This window comes from Notolepis coatsorum, assembly GCF_963971535.1.
Source record: "Notolepis coatsorum genome assembly, chromosome: 13".
Classification (NCBI taxonomy): Eukaryota; Metazoa; Chordata; class Actinopteri; order Aulopiformes; family Paralepididae; genus Notolepis; species Notolepis coatsorum.
Genome location: NC_140177.1, coordinates 55,150,949 through 55,171,233, shown reverse-complemented (window position 1 = coordinate 55,171,233; position 20,285 = coordinate 55,150,949). Strand labels below are relative to the sequence as shown.

The following is a 20,285-nucleotide window of genomic DNA, read 5'->3' as shown; positions in this document are numbered from 1 at the left end:
TGCCCAGCAGTCTCTTCCTCAAATCTGACAGGTAATGTAAAAACAAAAAGTACCAGTATATATATATAAAAAAAAACAAAAAACGTATAAGTCTTTTGTATGAATTTCATTGGCATCAAAGAATTGCCACACTAAATGGACGTGAAGTCTTGGTTTCATTTGCCAATCCCAGTACAAGTACGCTACAAAGGAACACGCCAACATTTTGGGAAATTAGCTTACCGTCTTCTCCAGAGAGAGACAAGAAGATAGATACCAGTTTCCTCTCTGTGTGTTCAGTAGAAAGCTATCTGGCTGCACATTAGCCTAGCTTAGCACAATGAATGGAAGCGGACATGACCGGTTAGCCTAGGCAGATAGCTTTCTACTGAACGCACAGAGAAGAAACTGGTCAAAAAAATCATGTCACATCACTCCCATTCTGGCATCCCTGCACTGGCTCCCGGTGCACTATAGAATTCACTTCAAAGTCCTGACTTTTACTTTCAGAGCACTCCACGGTCAGGCCCCTATTTACATCACTGAACTCATCCATCCCTACACCAACACCCGCTCACTCAGATCTGCCGATCAGCACCTCCTGGTGGTCCCCAGGTCCAGGCTCAAAACAAGGGGTGATCGAGCCTTCGAGGTGACGGCACCAAGGCTCTGAAATGCCCTGACCTGCGAACTGCCCCCTCAGAAAACTCTTTTAAAAAAACAGCTAAAAAACACATGTTCAGACAGGCTTTTGGTCATATATAGGCACCCTTTGTCCTCACTGTTCATATCGTTTTTAGTTATTGACTGATGATTTTATTTAAATTCTTTTTATTCTATTATTTTATTCGGTTCACTGTTTTTATATGTTAGCTGTAGTGTAAAGCACCCTGTGCATTCATGCTGTGAAGGGTGCTATATAAGTAAAGGGCATTCATTCATGGTATCTATCTTCTTGTCTCTCTCTGGAGAAGCCGGTAAGCAAATTTCCCAAAATGTTGGCGTGTTTTTTTAACAGCCAGCTTGTCAGACAATACAGATACTCTCAGTCCACTTCCTGGGAAAATGGTAATATATATGTAAATAAGTAAAACATGAATGAATAATGGTGAGAAGCAACAAAGGGTGGAAACCAGGCTTGAATTTGGATTTTAACATTTACCTTTAACGTCCCTCTCAGTCTGCGGAGCCTAAACGCGTCTGCCAATAAGCTGGAGCAGCTGCCTCCGTCCAGCCTATCGGAGGACAGCCACAGCATCCTCCAGGAGCTGTACTTGACCAACAACCGGCTGACGGATAAGTGTGTTTCCCTTACTGACGGGGCACACACACCTCCGGGTGCTGCATATGGCCTACAACCACCTCCAGACCTTCCCTGCCAGGTACAGGAAACACTGAGGCATCCATCTATCCATCCATCCATCCATCCATCCATCCATCCATCCATCCATCCATCCATCCATCTATCCATCCATCCATCCATCCATCCATCCATCCATCCATCCATCCATCCATCCATCCATCCATCCATCCATCATCCATCCATCCATCCTATCTATCTATCTATCTATCTATCTATCTATCTATCTATCTATCTATCTATCTATCTATCTATCTATCTATCTATCTATCTATCTATCTATCTATCTATCTATCTATCTATCTATCCATCCATCCATCCATCCATCCATCCATCCATCCATGATCCATCCATATCACTCACTCACTCACTCACTCACTCACTCACTCACTCACTCACTCACTCACTCACTCACTCACTCACTCACTCACTCACTCACTCACTCACTCACTCACTCACTCACTCACTCACTCACTCACTCACTCACTCACTCACTCACTCACTCCTTAATTTATGCTTCATTTCTCACCCAGCCAGTTAGTCTGAACCACTCAACGCACACGTTCTAACAGATTGACCTCACCCCCCCCCCCCCCCCCCCCCCCCCCCCCCTCCCCCCCACCCAGTAAAATGGCCAAGCTGGAGGAGCTGGAGGAGGTGGATCTGAGTGGGAACATGCTGAAGACGGTACCCACCACCATCATGAACTGCAGACGCATGCACACGCTCATTGCCCACTCCAACGCCATCCAGGTCTTTCCTGAGGTGATGCAGCTGATGGACATGAAGGTAGGACAAGTCAGGGTTATTGATTGCATTGTATTAACAGATTATAGAATGGGTACAATACAGTAGCGGTGTGTGGGTGTGTATATGTGCGTGTGTATGCGTGCATGTGTTAATGTGTGCACGTGTCTGTCAATGTGTATGTGTGTGTCTTTTTGTGTGACTGTGTGTGTGTCTATGTGTTTATACATGGGTACGTGCATGTGTGTATAATGATCTCTCTCTCCTCTCCTGTGTGGTTAGTGTGTGGATCTGAGTTGTAATGAGCTGAGTGAGATCACCCTGCCGGAGAACCTCCCTCCTAAGCTACAGGAGCTGGACCTGACTGGAAACCCCCGCCTCAACCTGGACCACAAGACCCTGGAGCAGCTCAAGTAAGGCAGCCTGACATTTTGGTTCCTTGCCCTGCCTCAGCCAACCCCAAGTTTCCTACCAGGCATTGATCACTTCGTCGGCCATCTTCGTTTTTGTCAATGAACGTGTGATTTCAATGAGCTGATGACTAATTCACTTCCGTCATGTATTTCAAAACACTAAAGCTATGGAGAGGGGAAACAATGTGAGTCAGGTGATCATGAGCTTGTGATCCCCAGTGTTTTTCTGCCTGTTGCTTTGACTATTTCAGTTGTTGAAGTGGCATTTTTAGAGCAAAGGTTTAACATTGAAGAGAACGGGCACTTCATCATCCCTACCTCACATTGCAATCAAACTTGACCAATATGGCGGTGAGGTGAATAAGGAGAATATTACTTAAAAAACAATGCTGATTAATGCACATAATCTCACACACACATCCAAAAACTCAAAACCGTTTTTGCACACATTCATTTAGTTTGACAGTTATTGAGAGTAAATTAGTTTGAATATGGCATCCAGTGATGTCATCGGGGACATGAATCGTTGTGTTGTGTTAATTATAAAATGTTTACAACATAAAATAGCAATACCTTGTCTTATAGGGACTCCTACATTATCATTTCATTGAGCTATAATTAACACAAGGAATCAATGTTCCTGATGACATCACTGGTGGGCATATTCAAACTCATTTACTCTCAATACCTGAATAATAAATCAGCTTTTTTTTGGTGAAGTGTGTAGCGGTGTCCACTTATAGTGCCTATAACATTTACCGTTGGGCGCCAGACAGGGCCAAAGGCCAAACCCTGCCAATGAAGATCAAAATACCTTTTTGATTTGATTAATTAGGCCTATAGCTCCGGCATAAGACTGTACCACATAATATACAAATAAGATAATAATTTGATTAATAGTAGGCCTGGACTAATGGCCAAGCTAAATCCTGGGTTAGTTTGCTAACAAAGAAACACTCAGGAGTCATGCTCAATTCAGAGTCAAAATGTCCATGTATTGGATTAAAGTCAAAATCATAAGCAAACATTTTATAACACAAAACAATTCATTTTCAGACCAGCCTGTGATCAAACTCCCATAAACCAGTCCGTTCACTCAGTTCAGTTCATTTTGTGAACAGGTATAGGCGTTTGCCAATAGTTCCAACTTTCAAGAGTTCGTGATGAACGCAAAGCAACTGAGCGAATTAATGAAAAAATAGAAAGACTCTAAAGAAAATATGTGTGTGTGTGTGTGTGTGTGTGTGATGCGAGAGCAGGGGGAAGAGAGGGGCGTTTGGCTTGGGCTGGAGGGTGTAGAGAGAGAGAGATGGGCGTTTGGCCTGGGGCTGGAGGGGGTAGAGAGAGAGAGAGATGGGCGTTTGGCCTGGGGCTGGAGGGGTAGAGAGAGAGAGAGATGGGCGTTTGGCCTGGGGCTGGAGGGGTAGAGAGAGAGAGAGATGGGCGTTTGGCCTGGGGCTGGAGGGGTAGAGAGAGAGAGAGAGATGGGCGTTTGGCCTGGGGCTGGAGGGTGTAGAGAGAGAGAGAGAGAGCGTTTGGCCTGGGGCTGGAGGGTGTAGAGAGAGAGAGAGATGGGCGTTTGGCCTGGGGCTGGAGGGGTAGAGAGAGAGAGAGATGGGCGTTTGGCCTGGGGCTGGAGGGTGTAGAGAGAGAGAGAGAGAGCGTTTGGCCTGGGGCTGGAGGGTGTAGAGAGAGAGAGAGATGGGCGTTTGGCCTGGGGCTGGAGGGGTAGAGAGAGAGAGAGATGGGCGTTTGGCCTGGGGCTGGAGGGGTAGAGAGAGAGAGAGAGAGATGGGCGTTTGGCCTGGGGCTGGAGGGTGTGGAGAGAGAGAGAGAGAGCGTTTGGCCTGGGCTACGTGTAGCCGCCGTTAGGAAGCTTGGAGAGGGGAATGTTGAAGTCGGAGACGCTTGTGTCACAGCCTCGGAACAGGAGCAAAACAAACAGTGCAGCGTGTAGCCTACCGCACCGAAGTTCGTGTTGGATGAAGATGATCAGGTCAGAGACGTCCGGACTATCCACGTTGGTCATCCATCCCGTGTCAGGTAAGGTTTACTTGCGCGTTTTCAACGTTATCTAAATACGGTTCACTTCCGGGTCATGCCTCCTCTCATCTCACGTCTCACATCTCACGTCTCACAAGGCCAACCCACCACCCTCTGACGTCTCACCTCTTATCCGCTATCAGAGCCCATATGCGCGCATCCGAAATTGACAGCCATAAAGGGACAGGCGCACTTTTACCAGGCAGGTTAAAGCCGCTCTGTTACAAGTGCCTCTTTAATACTATACTAATGATCCTAACACTAATGATCTTCCATGTTTCCTTTATTTTTCTTTTGCAGTAATATCCGCTGTTTCCGTATCGACCCTCCTCCGACCTTCTCGTCCAATGAGGTGTCTGGCGGGCCTGCTGTGTGGAGTCATGGTTACACAGAGGCCTCTGGTGTCAAGAACAAGTGAGTTCCATACACCAGGCACAAGCTTCCAAACCACAGCGGCAGAAGGTAGAGCGCTCATCTGGTCATTTGAAGGTTCCCAGTTTGATTCCAGCACCGGTGCTTAGTGCGCTATAGCAAATCCCACCCTCTTTTCCACTTTCTAAGCAACAATTGTGATGGGTGGATCAAGAAAAAAGGCCAGGATTTGTCGTAGCACAGGTGTTGCATCTCTCTCCAAGTGCCCTTCTAATTTGCGGATGAAATACCTTAATATCACACAAGGCTAAAGAAATCTGAACAGCTCATGCATGATAAAGTGAAGTTCCACTCTACACACACGCATGCACACACACACAGACGAATCGCAGTGGCCTTTGCAGAGGCACATACGGATCTAAACATGTTACTGTGGTAACCAGCGTGTGAATACATTAGGGCTGACCCCTATTAGTCGAATAGTCGACTAATCGATCGAAAGGACTGTCGACTGCCAACCTCTTAGTCGAATAAAAAAAATAAAACATTTATTTAAAAAAAAAAGTATCATTCTTTCCAAAAGAAAAGAGGCCTAGAAGCTGGCTAACGCTAATGGCACGCATACCAGAGGCTAACTGCCTAAGAAAACAGGCACAGAGGCACTGAAAGAGGATTTCACCCATCTAATGAACACACTAGACTAGACAAATATCAAGATGTATCCATCAGTGGACCAATTGCATGCTTTTGCAGAGGACAAGAAGCCTTCTGTTGACTCCTTCAGACATTAAGCACCCCCACAGCCCAAATGGAATGATACAAAAAATAATAATAATTATACTTTTTTTTTTCAACTCTTTTTTTCCCCCATAGTCGACTAATAGTCGACTATCGGCTAATTTCGGCCAATCATAGTCGACTATCCAAATCCTTAGTCGGGGACAGCCCTAGACTACATACAGTGTAATCAATATGTGGCCAGAGGAGTATGGGGGAGAGGTAATAGTGTTTCTTTCCTTTGTACAGCATTTGAAACATTAGTACATCATTCTCGAACATGTTCATAAGTATCTTTGTAACTATCTTTGTAAAAAGTTTGTACTAACAAATGTAAGAAATTCCTGAACGCGTGAAACGGTCTTCGTAGGTGGCCAAAATCATCGCAGCTGGGTTCGCATGAATGAAAAACGTCACTCATTCTTAAACTGGAAGCTCGTTCTCATACACCTTCATTTGCATACAGAAATGCCCCGCCAGCTCCTTATAAGGAGAGGCTATCCATTGCGTCTGCTCCGTGCTAACCCTTATGGGGGAAATATTCAACATGTAGTGCGAAAGCAATTTGCGACTGAACTAAATTGTATTAGACTAGATTCAAATGTATTGTCATTATACAGCACAAGTACAATACAACATCCAACCAGAGTGAAAATGTAACAGTAAAGTGCAATAGTAACATACAACAATGCACAGGTGATGAAACTGGTAAAGGCTTAATTTGGGATAAATAGTTGGTGATTGCGTTCACGTCGATTCTAAACACATACTCGGAATTAAATAATTATAATAATAATAAATACGACAATATTTGTATCATTAACAATTACGTTTTACATTTATAGTCATGACTCAATGAACCATGTCCAAAAATAAATAAATAAAAAATAACTAAACCCAATCGCGCGGATGTAGCTATAGTGGAATAGACTATACATACCATATACCGTCTTGTTCTCTATGATATTATTTATAGTTGGTTTTATTTATTTCTTATTGCTTAGTGCACACATACATCTAAGAGCCAGTGGCGAAACAGCTTGGTGATGATGCATAAGGCAGATGCACTCAGCGCACACACACACACACACACACACAAATATTGTTGTATTTATTATCATTATAATTATTTAATTTCGCGGATGTCTGTAGAATCTAAGTAATTGAATTGAGTGATTTTAGACCATAAACTCTGCTGGAAACCCCATATAGAATATGTGAGGGCTAAGATGGCAAAGAGCATCTCAATTATTAGTAAGGTGAGACATGTACTCAATCCCAACTCATTGCACACTCTGTACTGTGCAATGATCTTGCCTTACCTGCATTACTGCACAGAGGTATGGGGTAACACATACAAAACAACCATAAATACATTGTCTATCCTACAAAAAAGAGCAATAAGAGTAATAAACAATGCAGGATATCGGGACCACACACACACACTGTTTCTACAATCACACATTTTGAAGTTCATTGATATGGTAAACTTTAAAACTCTGCAAGTTATGTACAAAGCAAGAAATAATCAATTACCGGTAAATGTAAGAAGCAAATGTCTGGATAAAGAGGGGGGATACAACCTCAGAGGACCATTGAACTTCAAAAAACCTGTGATGAAAACCAACCTGAAAATAATGTGTATCTCCTCTTACGGAGCCACCCTGTGGAATGGGCTAGAGCATAGGTGTCAAACTCATGGCCCGCGGGCCAAATGTGGCCCGCCACGTCATTTGATGTGGCCCCCCAAGAGCTCTGGTAAAAAAATAAAAATAAATTTTTTTAAACATTAATCTTGGGTTAAAAAATAGCGGCGTTAAAATAATTGTGGGTTAATGCGTTAATAAAGCTTTAACTTTGACAGCCTTAGTTATTACACATTCTTACACATACATGTATGTTGAACATCTGAGTTATTGATGAAGTAACAAAGGAAAAAAGCCAAAAGCACTTACTCCTCAGACATTCTTTGACAATTTTACAGCCCAAAATACAAAAAAGATCCAGACGGAATAGGTAACAAAGGGTTGAAGAAATATTGTCTGAACTGTCAGATGCAAACTGGCTGTGTGACATAACCGAGCATCTCGCTCAATTGAATAAGAAGCTGTAGGGACGCAAACAAGTCCCACCCAAAACTTGACCAATATAGTTGTGAACTGAGACAACCTTTATTTTGTTATTTTTGAGTACAGTTACAGTTGTGTGTTCATGCAGACACATAATAGCAATTTCATTACGAATTGAAAATGGTGGACCCTGATGTAAACAAGTCGAAAGTCTTTCTCTGGTCTGCATCCCCTTAACAATTGTGTGTATTGAGCTGTACTGTACTGTACCCATTCTGCAATCTGTTAATTAAAGTTAATTAAACTATCTTCCATTAGTTGGATGTATGGCTTCTGCAAGGTTGTGTGCAGCCATTTGTTTTTGTAACATCTGCTACATCTGTCCCACGTGTTCTTTGCAGCTCACAGTTGTTAGTTCTGCCCCTCTTGACTGTGACAAAAAGGTTTTGAACAAACTTAATGTCATAGCTTCTATTTGATGATCTTCTTTGTTATTTACTTGAATGGTTTGATCATTGATTAATGGAGTAATATGGGGTTCTGATAAACTAAAATTATTTGTTAAAATAACATAAGCTAACATATATTTTTACATATATGCAAATGCATATGCAATATGTATAACTTGAATAAGTAATAAATACAGAAACAACATGTTTAACAATATGTAAATGAGTAGCTACATTTATTTTACATTACATTAACATTTATACGGTCTTTGGCCCTTTGAGGGCAACCATAATGCTGATGTGGCCCTCTGTGAAAATGAGTTTGACACCCCTGGGCTAGAGGATGAACTAAAATATTGTGAAAACATAAATCAATTCAAATCTAGACTAAAACAATGTATGTTTGATAGGTACAGAAGGGAAGAAGAGCTTTAATTGCATATAAAAAACGTATGATACTGTACTGTGCGCTATATCATATCACATTATATAATCATATTATAGTTCATTTGTATATTATATTGAACTATATTTGCAGTATATGCTATTATATTATGGTACTATATTATATTGTATATATCATGTACTATATATCTCACATCACATTATGTATGTGCTGTATACACTATTATGTACTATATACTATTATATACTGCAGGTATACTATACTGTAATGTGTACTGTAGTGTGTACTGTAATGTGTACTATATGTATCTACTATGTATGTATGGAAATGAAAAAATAATAATAATAAAAAAAACGTAAGTCTTCAGGGGTAGGGCCCGACAAGCCTAGTGCTTCTCCCTAGCCCTTTTCGGACAACTGGACAATGCTGCAATAGCAGCTGGTAAAACTTTGGTGATTTATGGAATGACCGTTGTTATGTGTCCAAAGCCCGAAATAAAAAATAACTCCCAAATGAAGCCGTTAAAAACTTGGATGCACACCAATACATCCAGAGACATAGTCGTATTTATTATCATTATAATTATTTAATTCCGCGGATGTCTGTAGAATCGAAGTAACCACAATCCCCAAGGACTTCTCCCAAATGAAGCTGTTAAAACATGGGTGCAGGGGGAGCTCCCGTAGCTCACCGCATATCTCTACGCTATTTCTGCGTCGGGGAAAACCGCGCTCGTCACGGATCTGGGGGACACAAGTTCAATTCCCGGACCCGCCGTCATTTCTCAGAATGTCTTCCCCTGCTCTACATCCCATTTCAACCTGTTTCTGTCGGTCATGCTTGACCAGAAAAGCGATAAACGCTAAAAAGTAAAGTTTATAAAAAAAACTAAAAAAACATGGGTGCACACCAGTCTGACCGACTTACGACTGCCTTTTCGAGTTTGTAAATCCTACGAACGATTTAACTAAAAGAAGCCGATTGAGAATGCCAAATAACTTCGTAAAAATCTAGTTACGAAGACATTTCTTGGTAACTTTCTCGTATGTCCATTAGTGAATGAGGACACCCCCCCCCCCCAGCAGTGACTCATGGACTGAATGGTGTAGTTTATGTATTGACTCTTGTTTCCTTCTCTCCAGGCTCTGCGTGGCGGCCTTGTCTGTGAACAGCTTCGGCGGGAGCCGCGAGGCTCTGTACGGCGTGTTCGACGGCGACAGGAACGTGGAGGTGCCCTACCTCCTCCAGTGCACCATGAACGACGTGCTGGCCGAAGAGCTGCACAAGACCAGGAGCGCGGAGGACTACATGACCAACACCTTCCTCGTCATGCAAAGGTGAGGCGGGACGGACACTTGGCGTGCTGGATACGGCTACCATGCTGGAGTATTGCAAGAACCCTATTGTTTAAACACTTTGTTCACTGATGAGGTTCAGTGAAGTGTACTGTACTACTAGTGCAGCCTCAATCTTAAAGGAACATGGCAACATTATGGGAAATGTGCTTACCTTCTTCTCTAGAGTCAGACGACGAGATATATCCCAATTCCCTCTCTGTGTGTTTGTAGAAAGCTATCTGGCTGCAAGCTAGTCTAGCTTAGCACAAATTAATGGGAGCGGATACGGACCAGCTAGCCTAGCTTGTTGGCCAAAAACACCTCTCCCGGAATTTCAAGCTAGGCTAGCTGGTCCGTATCCACTTCTATTAATGTGTGCTATGCTAAGCTAGCTTGCAGCCAGATAGCTTTCTACTGAACACACAGAGAGAACATTTATATTCTTGTCCGACTCTGGCATCACCATATGTGACAATTAAAAATGGGAAGTTAATATCAGCCACATAATTAGCAAGGCCCACCAGAGGCTCCACTCCCTGCGCCAACTTAAAACGTTTGGTGTGTCCAGGGAGGCGATGCTCAGCTTCTACAGAGCCACTGTGGAGAGCGTGCTTGATTGATTGAGTGATTGAACATTGTATTAACAGATTGCAGAATGGGTACAATACAGTACAGCTCAATACACACAATTGTTAAGGGGATGCAGACCAGAGAAAGACTTTCGTCTTGTTTACATCAGGGTCCCCCATTTTCAATTCATCATAACATATATTAGGTGGGGTGGGGGGGAAACTGTACATTGGAGGTGGGTGGGGGGCTTGGATAGGTGGGGTGGGGGGGGGGGGGACTGTACATTGGAGGGGGTTGGGTTTGGACATTTACAGGGGCCAGTTTCGAATTGCAGTCTCCCGTAGGTGTTCTTTTAGAGTGGTTTTGAAGGTGGGTAGTGATTCACATTCCTTTACAGCTGTGGGTAGGGTGTTCCACATTGATGTGGCATAATTGCGAAACGTGTTTAGTCCCTTGTTTGAGCCGAATCTGGGTTTAGCATGATTTATGGAGCTCCCTCTGGTGTTGTGGTCGTGGTATTCACTGACCTTTTGGAAGTATTTTGACATGTACATGGGTACCTTAGTGGTGTAGTGTATCTTGTAGACCAGGCCCATTGCAAGTTGCTGTACTCTGTCGTCTACTCTAAGCCATCCTAGGTAGTCAAAGTGGGCAGGGGTGAGGTGGGTTCTAGGAGTCAGGTCAAGCAGTAGTCTGATCAGTTTGTTTTGTGATGTTTGTAATTTTGTTTTTAGCGCCTTTGAGGTGCTTTGGTACCATGCGGTGCAAGCATAGTCGTAGTACCCTTGAATGAGTGCTCCTGCCAGAGTCTTCAGGGTGTTCTTGTTTACTAGAGAGGAGATCCGGTACAAGAAACTAGTTTGTTGGTTGACTTTTTTTATTACATTGGATGCCATTTTGTCACAGGACAGATTTGCCTCTAGGATGGAACCCAGGTATGTAATTTCATCTTTCCTTGTGACAATATTGTCACCCACTGTAACTGAGAAGCCATCGGTCTTGCTGATTTTTTTTTTTAACCGAAGAGAATGGACTCTGTTTTACCCAGGTGTAATGATAGTTTGTTATCAGCGAGCCAGGTGCAGATTCTGCCGAGTTCCGAGCTGAGGGTTTTTTCATCCTGTCCGCGAACAGGAACAAGTAGCAGTCACAAGCTGACGACATTTGCATAAATTAGGAACAGTAACGGTCCTAGTATGCTTCCTTGTGGAACACCACAGCTCACTGGGAGGGGGGGGGGGGGGGGGGTAGAGTACCGTTTACTTCCACCATCTGTTCTCTCCCCTCCAGGTAGGATTGCATCCAGCTCACTGATAGACTATCAAAACCAATTGCTTTTAGCTTGTCAATCAGAATGGAGTGATTGACAGTGTCGAAGGCCTTTTGTAGGTCGAGCATGACCATGCCGCAGTATTTGCCCTCTTGTTTGATGTGGTCGTTCAAATAGAGAAGGCATGTGTCAGTGGAGTGGGATGTTCTGAAGCCAGATTGGAATTCGTAGATTAGATTTTATTCCCACAAGGTACTTTTCGACCTGTTCCTCGACTTTCGACTTTCGAGATGGACGGTGTGTTACGGAAACACCACCGTCCATGATAGGGGACAACTAGAAAGGACTGTACGCAGCGTAAAAAATCATTAGCTGTGATCTTCCTTCTGTGGCCTCCATATATGCCACACACATCAAGCAGAAAGGGGAGAAGGTGATCGGTGACCCCTCTCACCCTGCTTACTACCTTTTGAACCCCCTTCCCTCTGGTAGAAGACTCCAAAGTCTCAGGTTTAGGACACCTCGTTTAAAAAATAGCACATATCCCGAGGTTGTCCGTCACCTGAACTCAAGTCCTAATGCACAGGCACTTTGTACCATAAGGGCTAGCACCAGCCGACAGACACTTTAAGGCAATATGCACTTTAAATTGGAACACTGAGCTCTTTTAGGCACTGTAGCATTTTTTTATTTAAATTGTTTGTGAAATACTTCTATTGTAGGGATTGCATTGCATGTATTCTTGTATGTTTTTATATTGTAAGTTTTTATACTGTATGTACTGTATGTTTGGCACCAAGACAAATCCCAATCAACCATATGTTGAAATGACAATAAAGTTTTCTATCTACTGTATCTATCTTTCTATCTTCTATCTAAGATGTTAAGCGCATTTCCCATAATGTTGCTGTGTTCCTTTCATGTATTGTGCTTTACCTCCAACACTACAGAGTTTGTGTTGTTGTTGTTTTCAATTTCTCTCTCTCTCTCTCTCTCTCTCTCTCTCTCTCTCTCTCTCTCTCTCTCTCTCTCTCTCTCTCTTCTCTCTCTCTCTGCCACAGGAAACTGGGCACGGCAGGGCAGAAGATGGGCGGCTCCGCTGCGTTGTGCCACATCAGGCACGACCCCGGCGGCTGCTTCACCCTGACGGCCGCCAACGTGGGCAAGTGCCAGGCCATCCTGTGCCGCGACGGCAAGCCGCTGCCCCTGTCCCTGCTGCACAACGTGGGCCTGGAGGAGGAGTACCGCAGGGTCAGACAACACACGGCCATCATCACAGAGGTAGCCATCTTCGTGTGTGTGTGTGTGTGTGTGTGTGTGTGTGTGTGTGTGTGTGTGTGTGTGTGTGTGTGTGTGTGTGTGTGTGTGTGTGTGTGTGTGTGTGTGTGTGTGTGTGTGTGTGGTGGAGGGAGAGAAGGATGAGGAAGTGTAAGGGTTATCAGTCTGTTAAACCCTTTCACTATCACACTACCAAAGGGTTAACCCTTTCACTGCGACAATACAAAAGGTTAACCCTTTCACTGCCACACACGACAAATGGGTAACCCTTTCACTGCTACACTGCAGAAGGTTAAACCTTTCACTACCACACTACAGACGGTTAACATTTCACTACCACACTACAGACGGTTAACCTTTCACTACCACACTACAGACAGTTAACCTTTCACTACCACACTACAGACGGTTAACCTTTCACTACCACACTACAGACGGTTAACCTTTCACTACCACACTACAGACGGTTCACATTTCACTACCACACTACAGACGGTTAACCTTCTGTAGTGTGGTAGTGAAAGGGTTAAAGCATGGCCGAATATAAGGTTCTGTCTCTGATGCGTCAGTCTTATGAACTAGAACTCGAGAACTACTAGAATGTCTTACCACCTAACCTGCACAGACTACAACGTACCTTGTGTATTATTGCACCTGTGTATACTGTTTACTTACTATATATTCAGATTCTAATTCTTATTGCCCATATTTATTGTAACATATAATAATATAAATATAAATATAACTGATTTCTCGGTTCTCGCTCCACAATGGTGGAAGGAACTTCCCACCACAGTTAGGACAGCCGAAACCTGACCAATCTTTCGCCGTTGACTAGTAAAAACACACATCTTCAATCAATACGTGAAGAAAAAAAATGCACACTTCCACTAATGAATCTTCCTTGTCTATATTACTACTAAAATGTAAATGTAAAAAATGTGATAGGGCATGCAGATTGGCACTGTTGATTACACTGTTTACTTTCTCATATTCTTATATTCAGATTACATTTTATTGTTTACACAGTTTATTTGTATCTTTACTATATTTTATTGCCAAATGTATGTTTTTCTACTATTACCCTGCCCATACCCGTACCTCTCCTCCCCCTCCCCCATGCTGCTATGATGCAGAAATGTCCCCAAGGGTACCAGTGACAGTGGCTCAGGAGGTAGAGCGGTCGTCTGGTAATCGGAAGGTTCCTAGTACGATTCCACTCCTCCCGGGCAGCGTGCCCTTGAGCAAGACACTTAACTCCTAATTGCTCCTCATGAGCAGGTTGGCTCCTTGCATGGTTGCCTCCGCCATCGGTGTGTGAATGTGTGAGTGAATGGGTGAATGGGAGGAACAAAATTGTAAAGCGCTTTGGATAAAAGTGCTATATAAATGCAGCATTTACCAATAAAGGAATATCTTATTTTATCTTATCTTAGATGGATGCAGTTAAAATGAAAGATGTAGACATAGATGAATCAGCATATTATTTAGGTGTGTATGCATGACGGCTCCTGCTCTTTCCTCCAGGACAACAAGGTGAACGGTGTGACCGACTCCACACGCATCATGGGCTACTCCTTCCTCTACCCGTCGGTGATCCCTCGCCCCTACGTGCAGACGGTCACCCTCTCCCCGCAGGATGAGTTCTTCATCCTGGGCAGTCGGGGCCTGTGGGACGCCGTGTCCCCCGTCGAGGCGGTGGAGGCAGTCCGAAACGTCCCCGACGGCCTGGCCGCCGCCAAGAAGCTGTGCACGCTGGCACAGGGCTACGGCTGCACCGACAGCCTCAGCGCCGTGGTGGTCCAGCTCAGCGTGAGCGAGGACTGCTGCTCCTGCTGCTGCTCCGAGCGCCCTCAGCCACCCCCCAGCCCGGGCCTGGGCTCCTATCCCCCCTCGGCCTCCTCCATCAAGGAGCGGCCTCTGGGGGCCCAAGACGGCTCCCTCCCCGTGCCCCCTTCCTCCTGCAGCGAAATCAGCAGTGAGATCAGCACCAGCGAGATGAGCAGCGAGGTGGGCTCCACCGCCTCGTCCGACGAGCCTCCGCAGAGCTCGCTGGTGCTGCTCCACGACCAGGCCCAGCACCCGCACCTCCAGCTGCATCACCAGGCCCAGTCTCTCTCCCACCTGCCCCAGCAGGCACACGCAGCCAGCCAGCCCTGCCAGTACCCTTATGCCGGTTCAGAGCTGCCCTCTTCTCGCAGCTGCTGTGCCCTCCATCCAGCCTGCCTGGCGGGCTCCTTCCAGAGGCAGCTGTCCAGCGCCACCTTCTCCAGTGCCCTGTCAGACAACGGGCTGGACAGCGAGGACGAGGAGCCCATCGCTGGGGTTTTCTCCAACGGCAGCCGAGTGGAAGTGGAGGCAGATATCCACTGCCTAAAGGTGGAGGCCGCCGCCGCCGCCTCCTCATCATTGCCCCAAGCACCATTATCATCATCAGCATCATCATCATCATCATCATCATCATCATCATCATCATCATCATCGTCGTCGTCGTCGTCGTCGTCATCATCTGACCAGGAGCGCACCCTGCTCCCTCCCCCACCGCCACCTCCCCCACCCTGCACCCCGGAGCCCCTCGAGGATGGGGTGGATATGAACCTGGGGGAGGTGGAGAACGGCTCGGAGAGGGAGGAGGCGTGGCAGGGAGGCGGGGCAGGAGGCGCCGCGGATGGGGGAAAGTCGTCGGGGAAGAGGAGGGGCAACGGCTCTGTGGCGCCGCAGGAGAAGAGCCACAACCTCATCGAGGTGGCCGCCGCCGCGCCCTGCAAGAGGCCGGGGGGCTACTTCACCGCGCCGGCTCAGCCAGACCCGGACGACCAGTTCATCATCCCCCCCGAGCTCGAGGAGGAGGTCAAGGAGATCATGAAACAGCATCAGCAGAAACAACAGAAGCCTCCTGGAACCGACCAGCCTACTGACTACTATGACACCCCCCTCTGAACAGCGAAACCCCCCCAAAACCTGCAGCCCGCAATACACCACTACAGTTAACTTACCACTATGATTTTTGCAGTACGTGGACACAAAGCTTTTTTTTGGAGATTCCTCTATAGAGACTAGAAAATCACACGTGGAAAACCTTTATCCTGCTTTCCTTAAACGCCCTACCGCCTTCCAGGACTCGGGACGCTCAGTATGACCTCATCACTGGAGTACCATGCACTGTAATCCCCGCTTCGCCCCCTTTTCTCCAAGCAACCAATAGGACAGGACAAGCAAATGAGCCCTTTAATGAAACCCCACGTCCTCGTGGGCACCCCTTGGACACAACCTTCCGGGCATCCGGGGCGGTGCACCTTCTTCTCACAGACTGTTTTTTGTGTTAGACAACCAACCAGTATGTAATCAACACTAGTCTCTCTGCAATAGTGTTAGCCTGCCACACAACACCTGTTGATATGGATAAGGATTCCACCGTTTGTTTTTTTAAGAACTTACCATATCTTTTAATGTGAAGGAAGTGAAGTTGCTGGGTAAAAAACAAGAACTTTTTAAAAACAAAACACAGAGACACATAACCTTTTTATTATCAATGAACTACGTTGAATGGTACACGCACCAGTAATACCACGCTTAACTGTTGTAGATAGGGCACTTAAAAATACTGTATTTCTTCAGTAAAATGATGGCTCTCGGCCTGTAAAACGGCATAGAAATTTTGTGTAGAAATTTGAAAGACTAACTCCTAGGAGTTGCATACTCTTTATGGTGACTTAGTCACTTTTACTAATCTTCTCTGAGAGAAATGGTGATTTCCCCCCCTCCCCCCCAATGATTGTAAATAAGAGAAATGTTGTATACTGATGGCTTTTAAAAGGAACTCCGTACCCGTATGATGTCGGTGAATGGTCGTAGCTGTTGTGGAGATGTCACCTTCCTGTCACTTTAGACTCACACACACATAATACCACGCACCGACATACACACACACACACACACACGCACACACACACACACACACACACACACACACACACACAACGTCACACACACACACACACACACACACACGCACGCACGCACGCACGCACACACACACACACACACACACTATTCTGTCCCAGCTCCCCCTCCAGTAACTATTGTCACCGGCATGACTGTGTCAAGTTCAGTAATACAAACAGATATATCCACATGAAAGCAAAACATCACAAATGTTCCTGTCTTTGGTAATAAATCTTAAATTTGTGAATATAAGTCGTACTGTCCCGGTCTCGTTTTTTCCGTTGTGGATCAGAGAACCCAAGAACATGAAACACCAGAGTTTCTGTTGATTATAGTTTTAATTGTATCTACATTTCATCCATATTAATAAAAATGTCCCATCATTTACAGACTTTTGAAATGAGGACATCTTCATAGAGACATGAGTGTATTTACATTGTATGACCAGAGGGGGCCAGTGTTGTTTAATAGTATAGACCTCACAATCACTTTGGTGTCAGTTTGATTGAAGCCTGTATTAATATTCAAAATATACCACCTATCTGATCAACCACTATATAAAACGTTAATAATTAATAATGCAACAAATTGTCGATGATTCTGACATCCGAGGTAATAGCGTGTTTAAATGACATAAACGAGGAGATGGCTGATGCCATTCAACTCAATGCCGGACAACGATGACCCTTCCTTCTTTCATAGTTTCCTTGGTTCTCTCACAGTATACAGGCAAAGGTAGAAGAAGAAAGGAGCTCCACAGGGGTGTCTTGTTAATCCAAGCTCTTCCCCGAGACACTGAGATTGGACATGGTCACTCCTATGTCGGCGCTGCTCCTCTTGTACTTCCTCTTCACATAGATGACACTGACCACCGTGACTATCAGCATGGCAGCCAGAACGGACAGGGACGCCACCAGCGCCATGGTGGTTTTGTCCATGATGGAACCTTTGTACTGACATCTGTCACCGTAGTACCACCAGTCATCACCTACCACACACCTGGAGGGAACAGAGAGAGAGAGAGAGAGAGAGAGAGAGAGAGAGAAAGGTGTTTTTTATTACATGAAAGCCCAAAACCAGAATAGATTTCTGCCATACAGTAGACATTTTAAAGGAACACTCCAACGTTATGGGAGATGTGCTTACTGTCTTCTCCAGAGTCAGACAAGAAGGTAGATACCAATTTCCTCTCTCAATAGAAAGCTATCCGACAATAAGTTAGCCTAGCTTAGCACACTGCCTAGCTGTTGGCCAAAAACTGTTTTAACCTAGGCTAGTGGTATTATATGCTAAGCTAAGCTAGGTTATTTTACAGCCGGATTGCTTTCTACCGAACGCACTGAGAGGGAATTGGTATCTATCTTCTTGTCTGACTCTGGAGAAGACAGCAAGCACATTTCCCATAGGCCTACTGTTGGCGTGTTCCTTTAAAATGGAACACCACTACAAAAAACCACAAACAGTGACCACAAACAAATCAAAGTATTTGTTTGTTTGTCTGTCTGTCTGTGAATGTGATATCTCGATAAGGCCGGATTGGCATAGACTTGCTGTGATTCCACAAGATGAAGAAAGCTATTGATTTTGGTGACCCCCATGACCTTTCCTCTAGTGCCACCATTGTGAAGTAAGAAGTCTGCCATTTGGGATTTTTCTTTTATGAAAAAACACAAAAATGCATGGTAAACAGGAAGTGATGTGCTATTTGTTAACACTTTGTCCTCTTTGCACCAAACTGGACAAATATGTTTGTGGTACAACAGTGTGATTGCTTGTTGCTGATGATAAAACATGGATTTACAGCCTGGGTCTGTCGAGGCTGGCGGTATAGGGAACTCTAGTTTCTGTCCTCTACCTAGTAATGTGGAGTGTGAGAGTAACAACAAAGTGGGGATATTGTTAGCCTTGATGGTGACATCACACTTTTGGGTCTTACTTCTCTGGATACTGGCCTTGGGAGAGAGGAGCTCATGTTCACAGATACTGAATGAACTTTCCTAGACCATGGAAATACATCTTCATTTGGATGGCGTTCCCCGTCATGGTAGATTCCTGAAGAGGTTGACTTATACACGGAGAATGAGCTTTTTTTGCAACTTTCAGAATTCATTATAAATCTAAATACTGGCCTGTCTTTACAACATTACAAATTGGTAAAAAGAAAATCCTAAAATGTCATGTGAAACTCATGCTTAGCTGTCATGATAGGTTACACAGTCCTTGCATCAAAGTCTCTGACGATCATTTTGCATATAAAAAAATATGTCCCCCATTCAATATTTTGTGTTGAGTGGTGGTGGATTGCGGAGTGGGTCTTTCAGTTCCATCAGACCCCCTGCACATTTACAAGCCAAGGGGGAAGAGGAGTGTGTAATTATTAATAGCCTGCAGGGAAAATAGGGAAAGAGCAAGGGAGAGATTGAAGAAGAACCAAAGGGAGAGAGAGATTCTCTAGGCAGAGGAAATTATGTGGAGTCAATGTGATTCACTACTGAATTGATTCATTGGTACAGTAGTTTGCGTTGCCTCTGCAATCAAACGCTAGTTACAGTCCAGTATACCTGCAAGCAGCCTTCCCTTCATCCACCACGCAGATGCCATCGTTCTCACACTGTGAGCCGGTGCAGGCATCAGTGGGCGGTGTGGTTCCGGTTATCGCAGGTGTAGTTCCGGTTGTCGCAGGTGTGGTTCCGGTTGTCGCAGGTGTGGTTCCGGTTGTCGCAGGTGTGGTCCCATTTGCCGTGACAGGTGGATTGGTGGTGGTGGAGGGCAGGGGCTGCGTCGCGGTGAGATGAGACACGTCTAGAGACGGGGAGGAGAGGAGAAGAGACATCTAATGAGATCCTAGTGGGGGGGGACATATTAACAACGAGGCGGCCAGGCGTTGATAGGATCGCATGATTGATTGTCGTTTCATCCCTCTCCGAATGGGGCGTGTGAATCGGTAGTGTAATCACATGTCACTGGGACGTGTGGAATAGAGGGTCCAGAACCAGCTGTTACTTGACAGAGGGGGACGACCCCTGGGTATGTCGCCTCCTAATGAATATGGTATGGCTGTGTGTGTGTGTGTGTGTATTGTGTTTTTGCATTAGTGTGTATGCTTTGTAGCAGGCAATACAAAATGGCTTCCCAAGGTTTGTTTTTTCCCTTGGCTGTATTGTTAGTATTTTCCCTGCATAATGTGTCCTTGCGCCTCTTGAAGGGTATATGGAAATCCATTTTATTATTATTATTATTATTATTATTATTATTATTATTATTATTATT

At 44.9% G+C, this 20,285-nt stretch overlaps 2 protein-coding genes across 2 annotated transcripts in view; one reads left to right on the top strand and one right to left on the bottom strand.

The window, feature by feature from the left end:
* LOC311239363 (PH domain leucine-rich repeat-containing protein phosphatase 1-like) overlaps positions 1–17,228 on the top strand; it is a 31,453-nt gene extending 14,225 nt beyond the window's left edge. The window contains 9 exon segments of the mRNA XM_084327669.1: positions 1–31; positions 1,160–1,286; positions 1,288–1,361; positions 1,966–2,128; positions 2,369–2,499; positions 4,843–4,956; positions 9,758–9,952; positions 12,854–13,073; positions 14,598–17,228. The exon segment at positions 1–31 is cut by the window's left edge and continues 125 nt beyond it. Coding sequence (XP_084183795.1) covers positions 1–31; positions 1,160–1,286; positions 1,288–1,361; positions 1,966–2,128; positions 2,369–2,499; positions 4,843–4,956; positions 9,758–9,952; positions 12,854–13,073; positions 14,598–16,010 — 2,468 coding nt within the window. The 3' untranslated portion in view covers positions 16,011–17,228.
* Positions 17,229–17,785: 557 nt separating this feature from the next.
* mep1bb (meprin A subunit beta b) overlaps positions 17,786–20,285 on the bottom strand; it is a gene marked incomplete at both ends in the record, with an annotated part of 211,403 nt that continues 208,903 nt past the window's right edge. Inside the window, 2 exons of the mRNA XM_084327668.1 lie at positions 17,786–18,014; positions 19,577–19,817. Coding sequence (XP_084183794.1) covers positions 17,786–18,014; positions 19,577–19,817 — 470 coding nt within the window. The remainder of the gene's footprint in view (positions 18,015–19,576; positions 19,818–20,285) is intronic.